Raw genomic sequence first — 19677 nt, 5'->3', positions numbered from 1 at the left:
TTTCCGCTGATACAAACTATCCGAGTATGGTATGCAGTTCAATTCAATGAACGGAGTAGCATTGGAAGGAATACATTCTATTACATTCCAGTGAATCTGCCTTGGATCACAATTTCTCCATCTCAAGTTCTATCCAGCTGGAGTAAAAGGAAAAGCGACAGCATCATAAACCCGAATACTGGACCCCCCATCAGAGTCGAAGAGCCTTTACCTTCACCTCATTGGTCATTGGAGATCGACGCCGCCCGTAAGCCAGCCGTAAGGGTCGAGGTCGCCTCTGAGATTCTGGTCCGTCCTCCCGCTTCTGATCGCCGATATTCTCGAATTGTAGCCTCGAGTTCCCTGACACGACGGCGAAGCATCTCATTTTCCCTTTTTGTAGCTTCCAACTCGGCCCGATGAGTGGAGACCTCTTCATACCGTGCTGCTGCATGGGTTGCTGAGAGAGATCCGCGACGAGAGCCCTCCCTCGGAGCTTGCGTCTGGCCAGAACTGCCCGGCGCAGGGAGGAAAGTCTGCGACAGCCTGTAGGAATGAGAGTGAGGATGGCTCGACGGCATGAAATGTTCGCCATGCTGCTGGAACGATGACGACAATGCTGGGGATGCGTGGCCCGATGGAGCACGGGATGCAATCGACGGTTCGCGACTGGCGTTTCCGCGATGATAGTCTAGGGATTGGCGTGATGGAGGACCGCCCTCTCGCGACGGGGTGATGCCGGACACGCTCCCGATCGGCAGAGACGTGGCACCCGCAAAACTACGTGAACTGAGTGTCGAGGACGATCGATTTCGCGATCTCGGGTTGTAAAGAATGGGGCCTTGCTGGTGATCCGCGAGATCATTAACATTAGTCGATGTTGAGGAGGCAGTCGAGGCAACAGACGCGGTTTGCTGACGCAAGAGACTCAATTCACGGGTAAGACGGTTGACCTATAAGCAATATTAGAAGGGAGCTCATATGTAGCCATTATCGAGGTCGTGTGTTCGCTCCGTACAACTGCCTCTTGCTCTTTCTCCATCTCCAAATGTAGATCAGCGACGGTCATCGGACGCGGGTGACGTAAGGGATCTATCAGTGAACAAACGAGTCTGTCAGCCAGGGGAACTTGTTGTCTCTATTCGCCATGCATCCTTGTTGCACTGATTCTTCTGGGGGTCGCAGTACAATTTGGTGGTGTTCTGCCATCATCGCCGTCCTTCACATCGGTCGAGTTTGCGATAGGAGTAGGGCCCGACATGGCATGCTGGCTTTCCAGATCACCTATCCACAAGGGCAAAGGCATTCAAAGTCAACAATCCCAATTTCATCTAAAGCCAAAGAGCCATGTGCCCTGGAATTTTGGGTTTTACCGTACCAGGGGGAGCGTTCCGCTCAGGAGGATTCATAGTTTCCGACCAACTCTCAACCGCACTAAATGGTATGTGCCACTGTGCTTGGGTCTGCTGTGGTTCAGTTAATCATGCTTTGACATTCATGGTTCAGGACAGTCTTCGCCTGGAAGATGCTGAAAGGCTTTTTTTCTTTTTTTTTCTTTCCTTATTCAAATTTTCCAGTTATGGCTGAAGATGCATAGATCGCCGTAGCAACAAGAGCGACTAAAAAAGAGTGTTCCTTTGACGCACTTCCGTCCATGATCAGATGTGTGGTGCCTAGTTAGTGTGCCAGCAGGCCTGCCAACTGCCAACTAACGAGTTGCCAACTGGGGGGTGCGTAGTGTAACCATGTCAATATCACATCATGGAGGAGATCTTACTCCAACTATCCAAATTAAACCAGGAGGAAATTCAACCACCAACTACAGCCTCGTAAAGTTAAAATATACATTTTTCCTTGATAAATTTGATACAAGTCAAAAAAGAAAACTTTGAGTTAGCTTGTATACCCTGTGGAACTGTATTTGAAATCGACCTTGAACAAGCTCTCCAGCTGCAAATAATCACCTTGAGAGGAGCGGGTGACAAAAAATTGAATTGCCAAAAGAGCAGCAAACGAAAAGGAGAAAACAATCACCGCATTTACTCCTGTACAAATTAATTGGAAACAGCCATGCCACAAAAGTTATCCTCAAAACATAGTCATCCGGATCCCCGCGTCCCAAAAAAAAAGAAAAAAACTCCACATCAGCGCTTCAAAAAACCCGGAGTGTATCACCTAGAGTACAGTACGAATCAAAAGGTGCAAGAGAGAAAGAGAAGGGGAAAAAAGGACCCACAAAAAATAAATAAAAAAAAAAAAGAACGCTTGATTCCCCGGGATCAGCAAACTTCGTCGTATTCTGAACTTCGAAAGGAGCATAAGGAGGGAATAAAATGGAGAAAATTGCAGGTTATATCAGCAGCACATATGCGTAGCCAGCCGCTTCAAAGCTCTCCTGTCATGAAGAGGCACGTTCATCACCTGTGTCTTGACTAGCTAGCTTGCGGTGCCTAGACTTGATTGCGGAAGCACCTCCGCTGAAGACATATGCACTTCTTTACCCAGAGTATCCTTTTGTTCAAGAGAGGGGGAAGAAGATAGTAGCGTAACTTGATCTGGTTCGTTTGGCGCAGAATTTTCGGAGGGCTCCTTTACTGCTGGAGCTCCCTGTACTTGTTCGTTCGTGCTTCCAGGACGATTCATACTTTCACCAGAATCACCCGATGGAGTATCATCAATCATTGCGGCAAGGCTTCTGAATCCATGAATGGCGGCCAAACTGGAACTCGACCCGTTATGCGGCGTTCCAGAGCCTATTGATTCGCCGAATGCAGACTCAACAAGTGAGGAATTGGAAGAGGAGGCACTAGAGACGTGGCGAAGATGCATATTTTTGCTTGAGCCTTCCAGCATTGAGCTGAATTGCTCGCCCTTGAGGTCTTTTATGGTAATCTTTGGTGGTTCGGTCGAAGAGCCTGCTTCAGTCGATACACCTGGCCTTGGCTCCGAACGATCTACGCCTTTGCCTTTGTTCGCGGACATGTCGAGTTCAGAATTCGCTCCACCTGCTGTTTGAACAGCAGAATTGGCGGAAGAGGTACTCGATGTAAGATTGCTCGGATTCTGGCTATCAAGCCCAGCCTTCTTTGCACTCTTTTCGGCCTTCTTAGCCTCCTTCTCTCGACGCTTGGCTTCTTTTCTGGTTTCTTTCTCTTCCTTTTTACGTCGTTCTTCCTCAGCAGCCAAGCTCAGCCTGATGGCTTCCATCATCATCATCTCTTCTAGCTCATCGATCCGGCTACGGCGAGAGCTAGCTCGAGGGGGAGCAAGATTAGTAGTGCTATCAACCGGAGAAGCGTTGTCGCGATCAGTGACAACCCGTCGCTCGGCAAGGTATGCCATTGCGTTTACATGCGAAGGTGCCGTCCTGCCACCTGGGCTATCTTGACCAGCGGTTCTTCTCAACATGCCGCGTCGCCTGGGCTCACCTGGACCCCCGGGGTTATTCATCATATACGCAGCCGTATGGAGCGCGGTGGCAGCGGCGGATCTTCTGGCGGCCTGCGCTCTCGCTGCAGCAAGTTTCGTGGCCCAGTCTGGACGAACCCTGTCGGTAGTTATCACGCTGGGTGAATCGGCAGATATCGAGACAGCGCGCCGCCTGGTACCCGGGTTGGCACCCCCAGAGACCAACGACGACGCTGAGGACGCAGCCGAAGAATTAGCAAGCGCATGGACGCCAGGACTGGCTGCATACGCTAGCCCGCGGCGGAACGGGGGTGGAGTATACATGACACCGAATTCGGGTTGGACGCAGAAAGGGCATGCCGCAGGTTCCGAAACGAGTTGTCCCTCCGGCTCGTCCGGATGGGTGGTTTCGGAATTGTTTGGATCATGATGCTCGGGAGGGTGGGGGTCTGGACGTTTTATCTGTACAAAACATTCCGAACATATTGGTTGATCGCAGCATCTCGTCTTGTTCAGATAAGGCGGGTAATAAAGGAAACAGATAGGGCATTCAGAAGCATCTTTGTACAAGTATGCCTCGATCGGCTGCCCGTTGACAAAAGGGTCCTTGGGAAGCTGAAGTTCGCGAGGGGCCATATCAGATGCGGGCGTTTTTGAAGATGTCGTCAGAGAGGCCAACGTTTTAGCACGGCCTCTAAGAAAGGAGTTTGTCGGACTCAGAGCTCCAGGTGACCGCGCGGGCGATATAGTACGATTAATCGACGACGTATCCGAATTGTAAGACTGGGATCTCGACGTTATTGGGACCATTAAGGTATTGAGATTTCTTTCTGGTGGCTGTTTTTCCGCGGAAGACTTCGAGGGTATTTTATATTCCAGCTCGGGGGGCACTTCATCCGGCGCGGGGATTGGCATCCCTCTAGCAGCGGCCATCAACTGGTGCTCCGTCCATGACTCCGAGAAATCATTCAACCCTCTCCAAAAGGGGGCAAGGCGTCGTTCGATCTAATGCCAGTGTCAATAAAATATTGGCTCCATCACCAACCAAATATGTGATGGAATCCGTACCATTAACTGCCTTACTATCGCTTTATTGAAGTCCTCCGTGCCAACATACACCCCTTGTGTCACCAGATAGCCACCATCGACATGCTCTTCCTTCATGCTGCGCTGGCGCTCTTTAATTCTGGCTGCATTTTCCTTTTCTCGCTTCCTAGCTTCTCTCTCTTGTCTTGTTTCGCGACGATGCTCCACTGGCTCTCTTTCAGCTCCGAGACCGAGCAGAGCAAAATCAGACCGGCCACCGCGGAGAGCGCGGGACGAGCTAGCATGTATACCATCTGAGGGCCTGTAATGATCGTATGCTGCCGTGGAAGCGGTTGATCCGCCTCGCGAATGCCGAGCGGAGTGTTCCTGCGAGGACCGGCTCTCCTTCGTCGCTGCGTTTCCCATACTGAATATGGGCGGTAATTAGGAACTCCAGCAGACCAGGGCCAAGAAGGATAGGGGGAGGGGAGACCCGACGACGACCTATGGAAAGAAGGAAAAGTGAGATCTCGTCTCTATGAATATTCGAGGCTTTCTATAAATAAAGAAAGGGGAAAGTCTGAGGATTTTTTGGTGGGACTGTGGACCGCCTGCAGTGCCCTCGTTCGTGTGGCGGGCCGCGGAACAGGTGCACGGACTACGAAGGTACCGTAACCCTTGGACGTACTCGACGTTTGTCAGGAAGCAGAACGGCCATATGAGCGAAGATTTTGCGTGCAGGTTATGGCGGTGAAGGCATAGCAGTACAGTGGAGGAGTTGGTATGGCAGTGATGGCTCGAAAGGGCGGAAATGAGAGTCCAGAGGGTGTTGGGCAGATGAATCACTTTGAGTTTATGACATGCGTCGTGGACGGGGAGTCCAGATTCACATGGAAGCGGGTAGGACGACCTTATTATAAACGTTGAGAGCAAGTGATGGCAAATTGCACGTTAAAGCAGCTCCGTAACAACAGTTCTCTTGTGGAAGATCATTGATCCACCAATATCGACATGGATGACGATAAGTTGTGTGCATTGAGAGCACAAAGGAGATTTGTAGGTTCAGGATCTGGAAGGGAACCCCAGACGCAGGCCTGGAGGAGGCTTGTGATGGACTGCTGGGGGAGGGGAGAAGGTGGTGAAGGAGATGGGCAGCCAGGCAGCGCCTCCACGAGAGTTATCGAGTTTTCGCCTCCTTCACCGTCGAGCCGGCGACTGACAAGCGTTCGGCTGGGCCATTTCTCTTGCGTTCCTGCTCGTTCTGGCGGTGGCGGGCACCGATTACCTCAGCTGGGGCTTGTTGACGCGGCGCCACATGATTCCGTTGCTCCCATTGGACAGTTCCAATTATGTAATTTATTTCAAGGTTTCTTGCTTGTGATTGGCTACAGGGCGTCAAGGCCCGAAAAAAAGCGAAATTTCGCTGGGAGAAGAAGATACAAGCTGCTGAATGCTGGTGGTGCTGCATGACGGCAGCTGGCGAGGACAGAGCGGGTGCGATGGCCTCCAGAGCACACCCAGAATCCTTATGACAGCTGCAGAGCCCCTATCTTGCCCTCAGCCTCGATCCCCGATGTCAACTTCCCCGGTGAAGCGACTCCACATCACGCCCCTGGACGCAGCTCTGCTCAATACCATCCTGCATCCGACGACCCGTTCCCTGGCAACAGACATCTCCTTCCACACCGTCCAGACGTTCCCTGAGAGTAATTATGGGTTCGTAACGCTGCCCACGGCCGAAGCGGAAAAGTTGGTTAAAAAGCTGAATGGTTCGATCCTGAAAGGCAGGAAGCTCCGGATCCAGGAGGCTAGGCTCAGAAGGGAGATACCGCTCGAGGAGCTCATCGCTTCTCCCAAGGATCCTGGCCCAAAGGTAACTTGCAATACCGCTATGGCGAAAAAACGCAAAGCTGGTGATGACGCCATCGAAGGTTATGAATTGCCGTCAGAGCGTCGCGTAAAGCGAGGATGGACTGAGGCGCCCGATAAAGAGAATCGATCACGGAAGGCCGACAAGAAAGAGCAGAAGAAAGACAGCAAGGGCAAGAAAGCTCAGAAATCTAAATATACAAATAACCCGGAATGTCTCTTTCAGACCCTGCCTCCCCCCAATAAAGCAGACCTTTCCAAAGCGGATAAAAAAAGAAAAAGAAAGCCATCCGACACCGCTGCTGTTGTGGTCCATGAGTTCGAAAAGTTGACTACCCATCCAAGCTTCTTAAGGACCGGCCAGGACTCGTCATCGAAGAGTCTGACAAACGAGTACGTTGACGGGAAAGGGTGGCTTGACCGAAGTGGGAGCGTGAAAGAAGCTAGCTCGCTGAAAACCAAGCCGGAGCCCACAAGTCGGATAAGGCCGCAAAAGAGAAATGTCTCAAAGATTTCGGTTCAAATCACCGAAAACTGGGCTCCAAGTTCTAGTGAGGACGAGACTTCATCGTGCGGATCGTCAAGCGAAGAAGAATCGTCTGGATACTCGTCCTCGTCCTCTAGCGATGAGGCCTTAAATAAAGAAACTACGAACGATTGCGTTGTTCCTCCGTCGCGGTCTACCTCCAAGCGCAGTTCCAATGACAAATCACTTGCGGGAAATGGCGATATACCTTCGTCGACTACCTTGGCAATGGACGAAGCCTCCAGCGATTCTACTTCTGAATTATCTGACGAGGGCGGCGTGGATCAAGGGAATGAAAAGATCAGGGATCGTCACGATTCCATTGACGGTGTTGATGATGAAACATCCTCGAGCAATTCCTCTAGCGAAGATGGCACCGCCGTCTCTAGTTCAGCCTTGGATGGCGGGGACTCTCACTCCGATGAGGAGGAGGAAATCGAAAACGAACCCCCAACCAAAGAGGTTCAACAGGCCGACACAACCCCAGAGTGCGTGCATGCCCCCAAAGAAATCCACCCCTTGGAAGCTCTGTTCAAACGGCCAGCGTCGGCGGCAGCAACCCCGCCCGGAAAGGCGCAACCCGCGGCTAGCACGGCGTTCAGCTTTTTTGGCAACGCCGAAGAAAATAGCGACATCGAAGACGAAGATGATTATACGACCAGTCTCCATGGGGCCGATGGCAACATTGTTGCTGAACCTCAGACGCCCTTTACAAAAATGGATTTGCAAATCCGCGCTGTGCGTAGCGGTGCCCCTACTCCTGACACCGCTGCCGTCAGCAAAGTTAGATTCTGGGAAGAAGATGAAGAGGAGGACAGTGCAGATGTCGACGCAGAAGGGAATGACAGGGGCGTCGGAACTATGAAACCAACAACCATCTTATCTAAAGCCACCGAGCGAAAGGGCCCAGAGGCCGATGGAGAAAGCGAATTTTCGAAGTGGTTCTGGGAGAACAGAGGCGATAACAACCGTGCTTGGAAGAGGAGACGAAGAGAGGCGGGTAAAGAGAAAAGACAAAGGGAAAATAGGCGACGGGGAAGATAATAACCCGTACGGGTCCTACGTTGAAAACCATATGCATAGAATGTTTGCGATGTGGCTATTATACTCTTGACTTGATGTGGAAATGAAATAGAATATGATGAATGAAACTTTCTTCTTTTTTCCACGAGATCAAATTCTTCACTCTATTTGCAACCCCCCCTTGTCCTTTTTTTTTTTTTTTTTTTTTTTTTTTTGTGGCTCATTCCTCTGCGTACAAATTAAGTGATCATCAAGAGATTTTAGCCTGCAGCCCCTGAATGTGGGATTCGTCTGCGTGTGACTGTTGCAATTGTTGAGGCAAGGTCATGACTTGGATCGGATGTTTTACATTGATCATACCAGGAATCAATGCTTCCAGGGCGAGTGCAAAGGCTGTTCCACTGCTTCAACAGGCCAAACAAGTCCTCCCTGCTCCCAGACATTGAGAAATGTTATAATTTGCTTTAGTGGATGACCAAGTGCCTTGTAATTAGCACTCCTGGTAAGACTAGTCCAAATGCCTTTAACGTAGACACTTGAAAGTGCCAGCCATACCTGTAGAAAGTTGCCCGTTGTTATACCGTAAAAATCGCATGCGCTCATTCAGCTGCACAATCCACCAGCCCTGTGCGCTCTCCACTGCCCAGCACCAACCATGGTGTACAATTATGGCTTTGTGTAAATTTTCCAAGGCCTCCATCAATTGCTTGCAAGTGGACATGAACACCTTTCTCAGGATGACAGGGCAAAGGCATGCCCCCACCAAGGGGGATACTAGAACCCTGTGATGACGTTTTGTTCCAGAGAGCAGAAAGATTGTTAAGTATATTATAAAATGAGAGGTATCCTTGTATGGAGTACTCCGTACATTCTGAAGGATTCCATCCTGATTGCAGATCTCTTTTTCTTTTGTTTCCATTTTCCTGAAGCTGTGGCTTTGAGGGCTGCATATGTGTTGGTCTCAAGAGCATGAGCTATCCAGGGATAAGGCGTGCATGCTACCGCGGATTTGGTAGCACAAAGAAGAAAGCCGCAAAAACGCTCAGGGCTACTCTGCACTCGCGGGAGATCTGGTTGGGGGTAGAAGAGGTTGGTGCGAGGGAGGTTTCATGGAATCAAAGATACATGTCACTCCACACCGTTCGCTGTAACTTGGTTACAATACCACTAGTTAAGAATTTTAGTGCAGAGCGGTCAGCAAGGCAAGAGTTCTGAGGTCATCGAGCGAGACTGTAATATTATCATCAATCAACAGCACAGTAGAAACCTGTTCTGCAATCCACCAATACACACATATCCAAAATGATAATACGAAGTCACACCCTCTCTCTCTTCCTCCTAATATTCTTGTCCTCACTACCCTTCATCAGCGCTGCGAGTACGTCCTCCCTTTCCTCCTCCAGCCCTCTCGCTGATATCACGCGCTGACCACACCACTCCAAACAACAGCTCCAACCTCCTTTTGCAAATGTACCTGCTTTTCCAATAGCACCATCATCCCACTTGGCCCGCCCAAGCCTCATACCTCCTCAAATCCCACGCTAGGTAGACGCTCGATATTCACCCCATCTCTGTTCTCCCACCGTGCCGTCCCCCGGGACAACGCAGGTGTCCAACCAGCGGAGTCTCATGGCGATAAGAACAAGAGTACCGGCGGTGATAAGGACGACAAGAAGTTCCGCGCGGCCAATTGTAATGACTGCAATCGCAAATTTTGTCTGGACTATCACCTTCCGATGTGCAAGGGTGCGAAGGAGGATGATGTTGTAACGACTTGTTTCCGTGCGTCTTGTCCCTCCTGTCCAAATATCATACAACATTCCGGGGAAAGAGCCAAGAATGCAACACAACTGACTTATGACTGTCTAGAACGAGAATCTAATAAAGACAAAGCCGTTGTGCTGATATTCATTGTCGCTACCGTGTCATTATTGGTTTGGGCTGCATTGAAACCTTGGGCGGAAAGGTGGATTCAGGTACGGGTTGACTTATATTCTGCATTGGATTTCTCAAATGATCAAAGTTCTTTTCTTTTACGTCTCAATCATGGTGGATTTTTGATATACTTACGACGAACTCCAATATTCTAGGCCGCTCGTGAAAGGCGACTATACATTCCTATCTCATCTCGCGAGGATAATAACTAAAGGAGGCTCCAAAATTCCCGTTTCATGTACATTGCTTACATTTATCCCATTGGCGTTCCCGGCAGCAGAACATCGGCTATGGTATACATATATCAGAAGAAGAACAGGGCGTTTGGAGGTCTTTAAGGTGCCGTGTTTCACTATACCAACATATCTATCTCGTTTCCTCTACTCGCGCGGGAATCTGGTACAGGTAGAGAAAGTTTCAATAGATTTATGCCGAAATATCTCCTTTGCCGGGCTAGCTCAATCGGTAGAGCGTGTGGCTCTTATGCGTAAGGTTCATAAAAACCGCGGATTAACCACAAGGTTGCGAGTTCGACCCTCGCGTTCGGCTTCAGTTATATTTTTTCATCTTCTTCCCCGTCTATTCTTTTTGTTCTTTTGCAAAACTGTTTTCCCTGGAAAGAGGACGAGTGAACATTTCCATTGTGCAATTGCTCTTCTAGGTGGATGATGCTATGTCTTGATACACAGGAGCCCGACTTGTCTTACAATGCGACACAACATCCCGATGTACATACATATAGTCCGTACTACTGGGCGCTTTTTAATTTAAACGGCTCGGCTATCTATAATGATGCTCGCCACATTGCTGCTAATATCGCCCGAATCGCGCAGAAAGCTCACAGTTTTGAGACCACCACCTTGAACGCCGTTCCGCAAGTAGAAAACGAAGGACGTTTAAACGAATGGGTCAATAGTCGGAAACTTTTAAACCAAACCCGAATAACCGGGATCAAAACTGGCCAAGCTAAATAATAGCAAGTGAAGGAGGTAGAAGCCAAAGTCTAACACGCAGCAAGGGTATCGAGCAAATAGGCTCACTTACACGGCATCCTGGTGGTCAACACTGACATGCACAATCTCGGGAGCTGGAGTTTCAGTATGTTGGTAATAACCGGGTGCGCCTGTGGTAATGGAGACGAATGAATATTTTTTAGGGTGCATGAACCAGAGTTGCAACGCTCCGACAATGGCGGCCAAAGCACTGGCCCACCACGCGACTCCGGTGAATCTAACGCGAGAACCCACGGTATAAAGGTATCCAGCGATCGGCGGAGCAATAGTCCGCGCCGCAGCACCAGCTGATGCGGCTAACCCGTTAATTTTCCCTAATACCGAGTTTGATGGACTAGCTTGCTTGATGAGGATAAGCAAGACGGGATAATCGAGAATTGAGAAGATATTCCGAATCGTCAGGCAAGTATAGATCCCAGGGTAGAGTATGCCGGATGGGAGTAAGGCGAGGAATGGTACTATAAAGTAGGCAATCGGATGGAGAATAGTCACGAGGACGAAGACGTTCCAGACACCGAGCCACTCCGTGAAAACCGGGAAAACGACACCTTGAATTACCAGCGCGATAATTCCGTTTATAGACATGATTAGGCCAACAGTCTGGGTGGATAATCCCAACCCACCAGGAACATGAGGGAGACCAGATATTGGCCATTTGGCTGGTTCGCTCTTCTCGTCCTGGAGAAAGATAGGTAGAAGATGGTCGTATGTCATGGAATGGTAAGTAAATATGCCCAAAGCGATTATTAGCATTATTACACGACGTGTAAAGACCTTTGAGGGCTCTGGTGAAGGAAGGAGTTTTCCGTCAGGCCTCACATGCCATTCCTCGTCTTCATGCATGTCAACATCATTGAAAGTGCCGTAAGACTTTGCTCTCAAATCTGCACTTGCGCAAGAGAGTGATCCAGCGGTAGCCACGGCGGCTAATGCAGTACCAAATTCGGTGTCTTCATGGGTTTCCATCCGGGTATATCGCGTCTGCATGTCCGGATGGGTTTCATGGAGGAATAAATACCCAGCAATAATGCTGATCAGAAGTAGCACCGAGCAGATAACGTTAGGGAGGAGATACGGGAAGATGCCAAATAACCCTGAACGGGGGAAAATAGAAGGAAACGTCTCAGCAGGTTTTGAACAGGCACCTCCAATGGCTTTGCAAAACTGTTAATGGTGTTCTGATACCAACTGGAAAAATAGAGAAAACCTACCTGGGCCAACAATCGTCCCGATTGACCAAACAAAAGGCATGACCGCATACGCCCTCGCTAATAAGGAAACAGAGAGTCAGCATACAATAAGACTTGAAGAGTATCAGGCAATGAGAAGGCCAAGCATACGTTCATATTCCGGCTTCTTGACTAACTCGCCGACCATGGTCTGAATAACTCCTATATTCCCGTTCAAAACGCCGCCAACCACCCTGCCCAGCAGGGCAACCCAGAAGTTGGTTGCGAAGCCAACAATGAGCAGGGAAACCATTGTTCCAAAACAGCCAAAGAGCAAGACTGGTTTACGACCGACCTTATCTGAGAGACTGCCCCAGAACACGCCCGTCAGGCTCTCCGCGAGGGAAAACGCAGAAATGAGGATGCCAGCATAGAAAGAAGCGCTAGACTTCTCGCCGATTTCGAAGTCCCTCACCATAACCCATGAATATGGGAATATGGAGGTCAACGCGATTGGCTCGGCAAAGCGACATATTGCTGCAAGCCGAACAACGTCAGCGGGATGCAGACCAAGGGAAGATATCAGATTGGAGACACTCACCGAGAATGAAGAGCTGGAGGGTTGGGAAACCTTCGTTGGTGTTGTTGGGAATATGTGTGGGGGAATGGCCTCTTTGACGTGTTAATCTCATGTTCTCTAGGAAATACAATGATTCTTACGGCAATCCTCCCAAGCAGTTGCGGTAGACAGTTCCCGCGTCTCCTGAAAGGCCAAGGACTTCTGCTTGCTGCAACCAGGAGACTCTCTCTTTCTCAAACTCTGACTGTCAAGCAGGTTTCAACCTAGCCGATGACGTCTGTTGTAGTTATTCTGATCTTGCTGTCAATTTCCTTACTCCAGCGCCTTTATCTCTTGCTTCGACACAGTGAGAGCACAGGAGATTAAAAAGTCAAGGGAAGAAGATAATGGATATGAGCAAATATCTCTCGGTCATGGGACGACCGTCCGCTCTTAAAGGAAGGGGAGAGGGGGGGAGAAAAGGCTAGCCGGCTGAGGTTCCAGAGCCATGGGAAAAGGAAAGATAGGGACACGAACGGGTGGCGGCAAGACCGATTTGCGTGCACCGACAAGGGACACGCGGGCTGAGACAAGCGTCTCGCATGTACTGTACACACAGAGTATGGGTACGGAGGACTCCGTCCAGGCTCGAAAATCCCGTCGCTACTGCAGTCCAGGTGGAGCCAGATGGGCATGTGCTACAACCCACTCCCGTGTCATCATGAGGTGTTCATACATACGCTCGTGTCGAAGCGGGACACAAGATGCTGGCTTTCCCGGTGGAGAGATTCGAGCTCGCCACTATCTTTGAATCGGGCCCACGGTACGGAGTCATAGCAGTTCCGGGATCCTATCTCCAACAGCCAAAGCCAATGGGCCACTAGCGTTCCCAAGGTCATATGCTCAGCTTTTCGAAAGTGCCAACTCCAACCAAAGGCTGTCCTGCGATCAGACCAAACTGTCCTAGGTGATACAGGAGGATCATTGCAAGCCTTGTCACTGCAACTGTTCCGACACAGCACTCAAGGCCTGCACGGCCTGTGGCTCCCGCGATGAATGATGCAAGTGCAGGTCAGCGCCAAGCATCACATGTGTAGGTTAAAGTTTGCTAGCGCAGCCCTAAGCCCTGGGTTGCGTTCGAATCGGTGTTAGCTTTGTTTACGTCTGGTTGCTATGTCGAGAATGTCTTTTTGTTGTTGCGACCAAAACATTCAGCTCGCCGGCAGTCAAGCTTGTCGTCACACAGCGCAGTCCGTTCGACAGCCAATTCTGACTATTCTACAAGAACCCCTTGATCTGCCAAATGAGGCAAATGCTACCGAAAGGAATAAAGGTGAGATCCCTCCCTATTTGAGCAAGTCGACTGGTGTAGGAGGCCCATGTGCTCATTGATAGCATCGCAGCGCGCGACTTAACCCCCTTTCAAGCTGGCAAACGCCATACACGCGATACGTCATGACGAGTCCGATCTCAGTCCTCTCTCCCCTCTCCTCGTCGAGGCAAAATGCCCGGTCTCCCCTTGTTGATTCCTTCCCTGAAAGTTCGAAACCGTCTGCAAATAGCCCTCGGGGAAGTTTAGAGAAGCGCTTTTCAATCTACAACGAGAATGCTTCCCCGTTAAAACAGGACATGCACACAGCCTCTCCAACTTTGGATGCGGAGGAAGAAGGGCTTTGCGACGAATGGCCTCCTAGCTCACCGTTTCAGGAGATGGTATCCGGCGACCTCACCGGCTTAACACGAGATATGGCCCCCCGGAAAGATGGCAGCGGCTCCCCTAAAGGCGAAAACCCCGGTGAGGACGATGTTAATATGGACCGAGAAGACTTTAAGCCGGACGAGCCGCCTGTGCCTACAATGGAACACGCGCCGATCATGGCCGACATTACCTTCACTGATGAACAAAAGGACGTGGTACACTTTCCTGATATAGATAGCAGTATCATCCACTACCGCTCCGAACCGGTCCAAGTCCGAAAAGTGTCCGGGATGACCGTGAATCATGAGAATATGAGCATCGTGTACCACCCAGATGAGGAAAAGGAAAGTCCTGTTGAGAATGGCATGGGGGGTCACGTCCATTTGGGCTACGATACCGGAGATGACACGTGCTTAAGTACTTTTTCGGCTGTGCCCAATGCCGATATGACCCTCTTCGCAAAGTTGAGAGCGGATTCGCCACTGAAACGTGCTAGAGAAAATACGCTCAGCCCGAAGAAGGTAGTTTCCCCATCGAAACTCGGAGATTCTATATTGAGGACTCCAAATTCTGCCAAACGAGACTACAGACGAAACGGTTGGGGCGATCAAGGCGGTGACTATGGATCCCCGACTCCTGGAAGAAAATACCCTCGGATTGACGATACTCCCAACTTGCTTGAATTTACCGACCAGCTCAATGGGTCTTCGCATAGACAGTACGCTCTTGAGACCAGTTACGCGTCCCCCGCTCGTCGTAACCCGCGTTTGTCTCCACTCAAGACTACTGAACGCTTCCGATCCCCCAGCAAGCTCTCGTTGTTGGATTTCGACATCCCCCCCGTCCCTACGCCACGCTCGATTCCATCTATCACTCCGAGAGAGCTAGAGTCTTTGAAATCGTCCTTCCTATCTCAGATATCTTCTCTCAAAGCGACTTTAAGTGGAAGAGATGCCGAAGTGGCAAGTTTGAAGGAAGCTGTGGCCGACGCTGAACGTCGAGTCGGTGAAGCTCTCGAAGAAGTGCGGAATGAGGCAGCACGGAAAGAGGCACTGGAGTCCGAGCAGCGGGAGTGGGAACGTCGTGGAAAGGAGATGGAGAGTGTTTTGAGGGGCGTTAAGGCCGAAATTGTGGACGGCGAGCGCGAAAGAAAGAGACTAGCCGATAGAGTTGAAGAGGCTGAGAAGTCGAAAGAACACCTTGAAGGGAAGATTGTCGAATTACAGAGTCAACTCTCAGCCGTCAGACAGACCTCTTCTGAACAGACAACTACTACCACACTTTCTAATTCTCAAAATAAAACGACTGACGAGGTGGCGAAGGAGGTTCAAGACGCAGTTGAGAAAGTGGCACGTGAACTGCACACTTTATACAAAGGAAAACACGAAACCAAGGTTGCTGCATTGAAGAAGAGCTACGAAGCTCGATGGGAGAAGCGGGTTAGAGAAGCAGAAAAAAGGTTCAGAGAAGCTATGGAGGAGAATGAAAAGTTGAAGTTGGACAACGCTATGTCTACTGCTCATTCCAGCATATCACCTGGAGATGCCACAATGTTGCGCGAACATGAAAACCTTGAGGCTGAGAAGCGCGTCTTGGAAGCTAAGGTTAAGGGTCTTGAGCAGGAAATTCTCTCCATCAAACAAGACAACGAAATACTCAATGAGCAGCTAAAAAACGAGCGCGCCGAAAAGGGGGAACTTGTTGCTGTTGTCGATGAGTTTTTTGCTATGCAACAGCAACAACAGCAGCAACAGCAGCATCAGCAGCAACAGCCAATGGAGAAGGAAGAGTCGCCACCACCCCCTCCTCCCCATAGGGAACGCACGCTGTCCGTGCTACGGACTGAAGTCGGTCAGGAAGAAGAAGAGTCTCTGCCAATGACCTTGCCTACCCTAGAGTTGACGGCGAAACCTACGGCTCCGTCAAATGAAAATGCTCCCCCAGCTAGTAACATTGCCCGCTTCTCCAACGCTCCGAGTGGGATACGACCTCGCCCTTCTCTTGGGCCCACGCCCAAAGTCCCAAGGTTTGGTATGCCGGCAGGTCATGTGAGAAGCAACAGCAAGGACGATAAGGGCCCGACTGGAATTCCGAGCAAAACTCCTCTTGCGCCGCGCAGCGGCATTATGAGTTCAATCGAGAGGATGGGGAGGGGTGGAATGTAATGGTCTGTACTGTGGTGGATGTTCCACATAATGTGAAAACAAATTTTTCAAGACAGTACAGGTGTTATTTTGTTCCCTGCCCCCAAACCCTTTTTCTTCACCTCTTGGCTTTTGTGGATGATTGTGAATACTATTCCTTTTGTTTTGGTTTGTGCCTTGCTATGTACAGAGTATGAGAACATGAAATGAACATGAATTATGACAGCTATTCATTTGTATTGTTGTGCCATTATACCAGAACAACTTGCCAGAAGAGGGGAATCTTAGGGGAAAAATTACAAAAGGAATAAAGGAAAAGAAAAACATTATACTTTTTTTGTCAATGATGGTTTTCAGCCCCCATCTTCGAGATTTCATAATTAACTTCATCGGCAATGTCATATGTCCACAATCCGGTCATCCATGAAGGCATGGGTAGCTTGCCTATATTGTAATTCACCCCAGTTAACTGCCTGCACAGAGGAAAGCATACATTCAATGTTTGGGTTACCAAGCTTACCCATTATGAATAAGCCAAAATACATCATGAATTCGGCCACTCTTCCTAAATTCTTTTTCTTCTGATCGAATTGTTTTCCCTTTTCCTGGATCGCATGGACTCGGGGTTTACGGATTTCCATGTGCTTTTGCATCACCTGCGCGATGGTTTCCCTCTCGATTCGGGCTAAGGCAGCGGCGGAAGGATGGCTTAGGGAATCGTATGTCTTTTTCAAGAAGTGGGAGAGCAGCATGGAGAAACATTCGACGTCCTCAAGGGCCTGGCATGTACCCTGCCCGCTAGTAGGCGTAAGTGTATGGGCTGCGTCGCCGATGACTATGACGCCGTCTCTTGTCCATGTTGGGAGTTCTGGTGTTGTGTTCACAGGGAATATAGTCTGGATATTGACCGTGCCGAGAATCTTCTGGATAATCGGATCCTTCCAGGTGTCGAGGCGGTTGTGTAGATCACGAAGGATGGCTTCTTTGTCCACTGCCCTTGGGTCCGGGCATGATTCCATCTCGTAGGTAGACCACCACATTACTGTGTCGCTCGGTGTCGTCTTGGACTGCGATGTGGAGCTAATGTATTCCGATGGGTTTGTTAAGGACTGCACGAAAGAATATCCGAAAAAACCATTCCTTCCAAAAACGAAGTTTATTGCACATGGCTCGACGAGAGATTTGAATTCCTCGCCTTGAACCACGCCACCGACACCGACTAAACCTCTATGGGTAGATATTAACTTTAGTAACAGTTTGGACTTAGAGGGCTCTATCAGCTTACGCAAACTCCGGGGGATAAGGGTCCTCCTTCGCCTCCGGGAATAGGGCTCTCCTGGTAGGACTCTTTAGGCCGTCTGCACCAATGACCAAATCTGCCTCCACGTCCGGACTTCCATCAGCGAACTGAATGACGCTTCTTCCATTCGAATTGGCTATGACTTGAGTAACACGCTTCGTCACAATAAGATCATCGGGGACGTAATTCCGTAGGCAACTCCAGAGAGCATGCCGACTTAACGAGATGGAATACGTATCTTCAGACGAACAAGGGAGTCGTGCGAGCTCCCTGCCATAAGAGCTCATAAACTTCTGAACGTTAAAACAGTGCCCTGCAAGCTTAACATCACGGGCTAAATCTTCATTCAGTCGTTCTAGGGATCTGACCCCGTTGGGATGGAGCCCAATGCCTCCGCCCACAATAAGAGAGGCGGAGTGGGTTTCACCCGGAGCATGCTGGGATGCGAGATTCCGGGTCGTGTCGTAGGACTCGAATATGACAAATTCATGCTCCGCCATGGAAGCTGGCGGCTGGGGGAGGCGCTTTTTGAGCGCGAGATAGATGGCGCATCCGCTGATGCCTCCACCGACGATGGCGATCTTCATGATAGGAAAGGTATCAAAAAATGTGAATTGATGCTATATTCAATGATCAGAGCGTTTTTGACGACTAAACATTGCTGACAGGGAGAAATCGCAGCCGCTTTTATGGTCCGTCGCTTTGAATTTCGGTTGCCTGGTGAAGTTCGGCTACTCATAATTTCTGTTGCAGGGCCAGCCGTTGTGGCGGGTACGGTTTAATAGGTGAGATAAATTAACGAATTATTGCGGCGTACCCTGTATCCTGCATGAAAAAAGACCTACAAGAAGAATCCAAGCCGTCGGATTCACAACTATTGAGCGGCACCGCGAGCCGCGATTCCAGGCAGAATAATTCCAGAGACAGCCACAACTCGCGCTTCGTATTGATCCCGGACACGCCCTCCCTATTATGGTTATTCTTCAAAGGCAAACACGAGTCTCCGAAATTCAATGGCCCCGTACTTTCTTCAATTTTGAAAGGGAGAAGAGAAGTTTTGCTAGGTTAAGAGTTATGTAACAGTGGCTGGACTGGTAAAGCTGGAAGGAAAGCCATCCCAATGCATCTTGGGCATTCACGCTGAAGGGTGTGTGGCACAATTGAAAATCAGATATCAGTGAGTTGGCTCTTTGCTAGCCATCCTTCTGGCAATTTCTGTTGCCTGGAACTAGAATCAGTATACCAGGCGAATTTTGGGAGCTTCTTGGAACTGCACGATGAATGCCCAGTTGAAGGCTGTTGCTTGGCTTCACGTGAACATATGGCTCTCCCCGCCTCAAACTTCCAACAAAGAGAATGCAACTCTTCAATAACAACAGCACTGTTAAAATGCAGCCTAGCCTAATTGTTTATAGGCCTGAAGTTGCATAGCTTCGTTCACAGTCCCCAAGGCCTCAAAAGTTGACCCTCCCACCCACTCTGTTGAGATGTTCAGGCCTGGACTTCCGATTGCTTACCGGCGGCAGAGCCAAGTCTGGGGTCACGGAAATTCTGCTCCAATGATCCCACAAGCTATGTAGGGAGTGAGTTCGACTCGAGAGCCTACCAGATTTTCAATGAGACTTCCGGTGTTGCTTGCATGCTTTGAAAGTCGATCAAGTCGCCGGAATCCGAATGTGCAATTTTCTTGCCCATAATAATTTTGCACGGAAGATCATCAGTTGATTATATGCTGGTCTCGATGGCCATTTTATGGCTCGGTCCCGCGTCCTAGCACCTTGGGCATGTGCCACCACTCCTCTAGACACTGGAGGCTGCATCGACCCTCCCAAAATTTGCGCATTACGGAAGCTTTTGGGTTTGCGCTTGTGCAATATATCATGATTTGCAGACTGTCAAATGCGTCAGTATCTGGGCTGATTCAGCTCCAAACCTGATACGAGATTTGGTCATGTAGTGGACTCTCTGGCCTATGTCCTCGTGACCTCGGGCCTTGTCGCGTCTTTTTTAGGAAAAGCAAACGCGGC

General features: G+C 49.7%; 8 protein-coding genes and 1 non-coding gene across 10 annotated transcripts; 4 read left to right on the top strand and 5 right to left on the bottom strand.

Moving 5' to 3' along the window:
• Positions 1-19: 19 nt before the first annotated feature.
• On the bottom strand, positions 20-1555 carry CIMG_04430 (uncharacterized protein). The gene is made up of 4 exons (XM_001244988.2): positions 1358-1555; positions 1168-1263; positions 998-1071; positions 20-932 (listed from the first exon to the last, which is right to left on the bottom strand). Exons 1-4 carry the CDS (start codon positions 1386-1388, stop codon positions 219-221), a joined length of 915 nt encoding a protein of 304 aa, XP_001244989.2. The 5' UTR covers positions 1389-1555; the 3' UTR covers positions 20-218.
• A 291-nt stretch (positions 1556-1846) lies between these two features.
• Positions 1847-5609, bottom strand: CIMG_04429 (protein SIP5). The gene is made up of 2 exons (XM_001244987.2): positions 4456-5609; positions 1847-4392 (listed from the first exon to the last, which is right to left on the bottom strand). The coding sequence occupies exons 1-2, from the start codon at positions 4837-4839 to the stop codon at positions 2416-2418; spliced, it is 2361 nt and encodes a 786-aa protein (XP_001244988.1). The 5' UTR covers positions 4840-5609; the 3' UTR covers positions 1847-2415.
• A 377-nt stretch (positions 5610-5986) lies between these two features.
• On the top strand, positions 5987-7981 carry CIMG_04428 (uncharacterized protein; the record flags this gene model as incomplete). The annotated part of the gene is made up of 1 exon (XM_001244986.2): positions 5987-7981. The coding sequence occupies one exon, from the start codon at positions 5987-5989 to the stop codon at positions 7850-7852; it is 1866 nt and encodes a 621-aa protein (XP_001244987.1). The 3' UTR covers positions 7853-7981.
• Positions 7982-9105: 1124 nt separating this feature from the next.
• CIMG_04427 (uncharacterized protein) lies at positions 9106-10447 on the top strand. The gene is made up of 4 exons (XM_001244985.2): positions 9106-9209; positions 9281-9613; positions 9701-9807; positions 9922-10447. The coding sequence occupies exons 1-4, from the start codon at positions 9134-9136 to the stop codon at positions 9976-9978; spliced, it is 573 nt and encodes a 190-aa protein (XP_001244986.1). The 5' UTR covers positions 9106-9133; the 3' UTR covers positions 9979-10447.
• On the top strand, positions 10214-10315 carry CIMG_15083. Its single transcript has one exon. It is a non-coding gene; the product is annotated as a tRNA-Lys (tRNA).
• Positions 10397-12908, bottom strand: CIMG_04426. Of its 2 annotated transcripts, XM_004445991.1 has the most exons (6): positions 12669-12897; positions 12550-12620; positions 12304-12485; positions 12120-12159; positions 11991-12047; positions 10397-11933 (listed from the first exon to the last, which is right to left on the bottom strand). In XM_004445991.1, exons 3-6 carry the CDS (start codon positions 12424-12426, stop codon positions 10807-10809), a joined length of 1347 nt encoding a protein of 448 aa, XP_004446048.1. In that variant the 5' UTR covers positions 12427-12485; positions 12550-12620; positions 12669-12897; the 3' UTR covers positions 10397-10806. The 2 variants fall into 2 exon arrangements, with proteins under 2 accessions (XP_004446048.1, XP_004446047.1); XM_004445990.1 differs by having other exon boundaries at positions 12120-12485; positions 12669-12908.
• A 585-nt stretch (positions 12909-13493) lies between these two features.
• On the top strand, positions 13494-16579 carry CIMG_04424 (uncharacterized protein). Its single transcript, XM_001244982.2, has 2 exons — positions 13494-13840; positions 13911-16579. Exon 2 carries the CDS (start codon positions 13963-13965, stop codon positions 16369-16371), a length of 2409 nt encoding a protein of 802 aa, XP_001244983.2. The 5' UTR covers positions 13494-13840; positions 13911-13962; the 3' UTR covers positions 16372-16579.
• Positions 16481-18868, bottom strand: CIMG_04423 (extracellular salicylate hydroxylase/monooxygenase). Its single transcript, XM_001244981.2, has 3 exons — positions 17636-18868; positions 16871-17577; positions 16481-16794 (listed from the first exon to the last, which is right to left on the bottom strand). The coding sequence occupies exons 1-3, from the start codon at positions 18235-18237 to the stop codon at positions 16691-16693; spliced, it is 1413 nt and encodes a 470-aa protein (XP_001244982.1). The 5' UTR covers positions 18238-18868; the 3' UTR covers positions 16481-16690.
• Positions 18525-19532, bottom strand: CIMG_13359 (uncharacterized protein; the record flags this gene model as incomplete). Its single annotated transcript, XM_001244980.2, has 5 exons — positions 18525-18617; positions 18676-18710; positions 18894-19031; positions 19168-19222; positions 19428-19532. 5 exons carry the CDS (start codon positions 19530-19532, stop codon positions 18525-18527), a joined length of 426 nt encoding a protein of 141 aa, XP_001244981.2.
• Between the last annotated feature and the right edge of the window lie 145 nt (positions 19533-19677).

The sequence above is a fragment of the Coccidioides immitis genome (assembly GCF_000149335.2).
Source record: "Coccidioides immitis RS genomic scaffold supercont3.4, whole genome shotgun sequence".
NCBI classification, from domain to species: domain Eukaryota; kingdom Fungi; phylum Ascomycota; class Eurotiomycetes; order Onygenales; family Onygenaceae; genus Coccidioides; species Coccidioides immitis.
The sequence above is the reverse complement of the archived record's forward strand: the minus strand, read 5'-3'. Positions and strand labels throughout refer to the sequence as shown.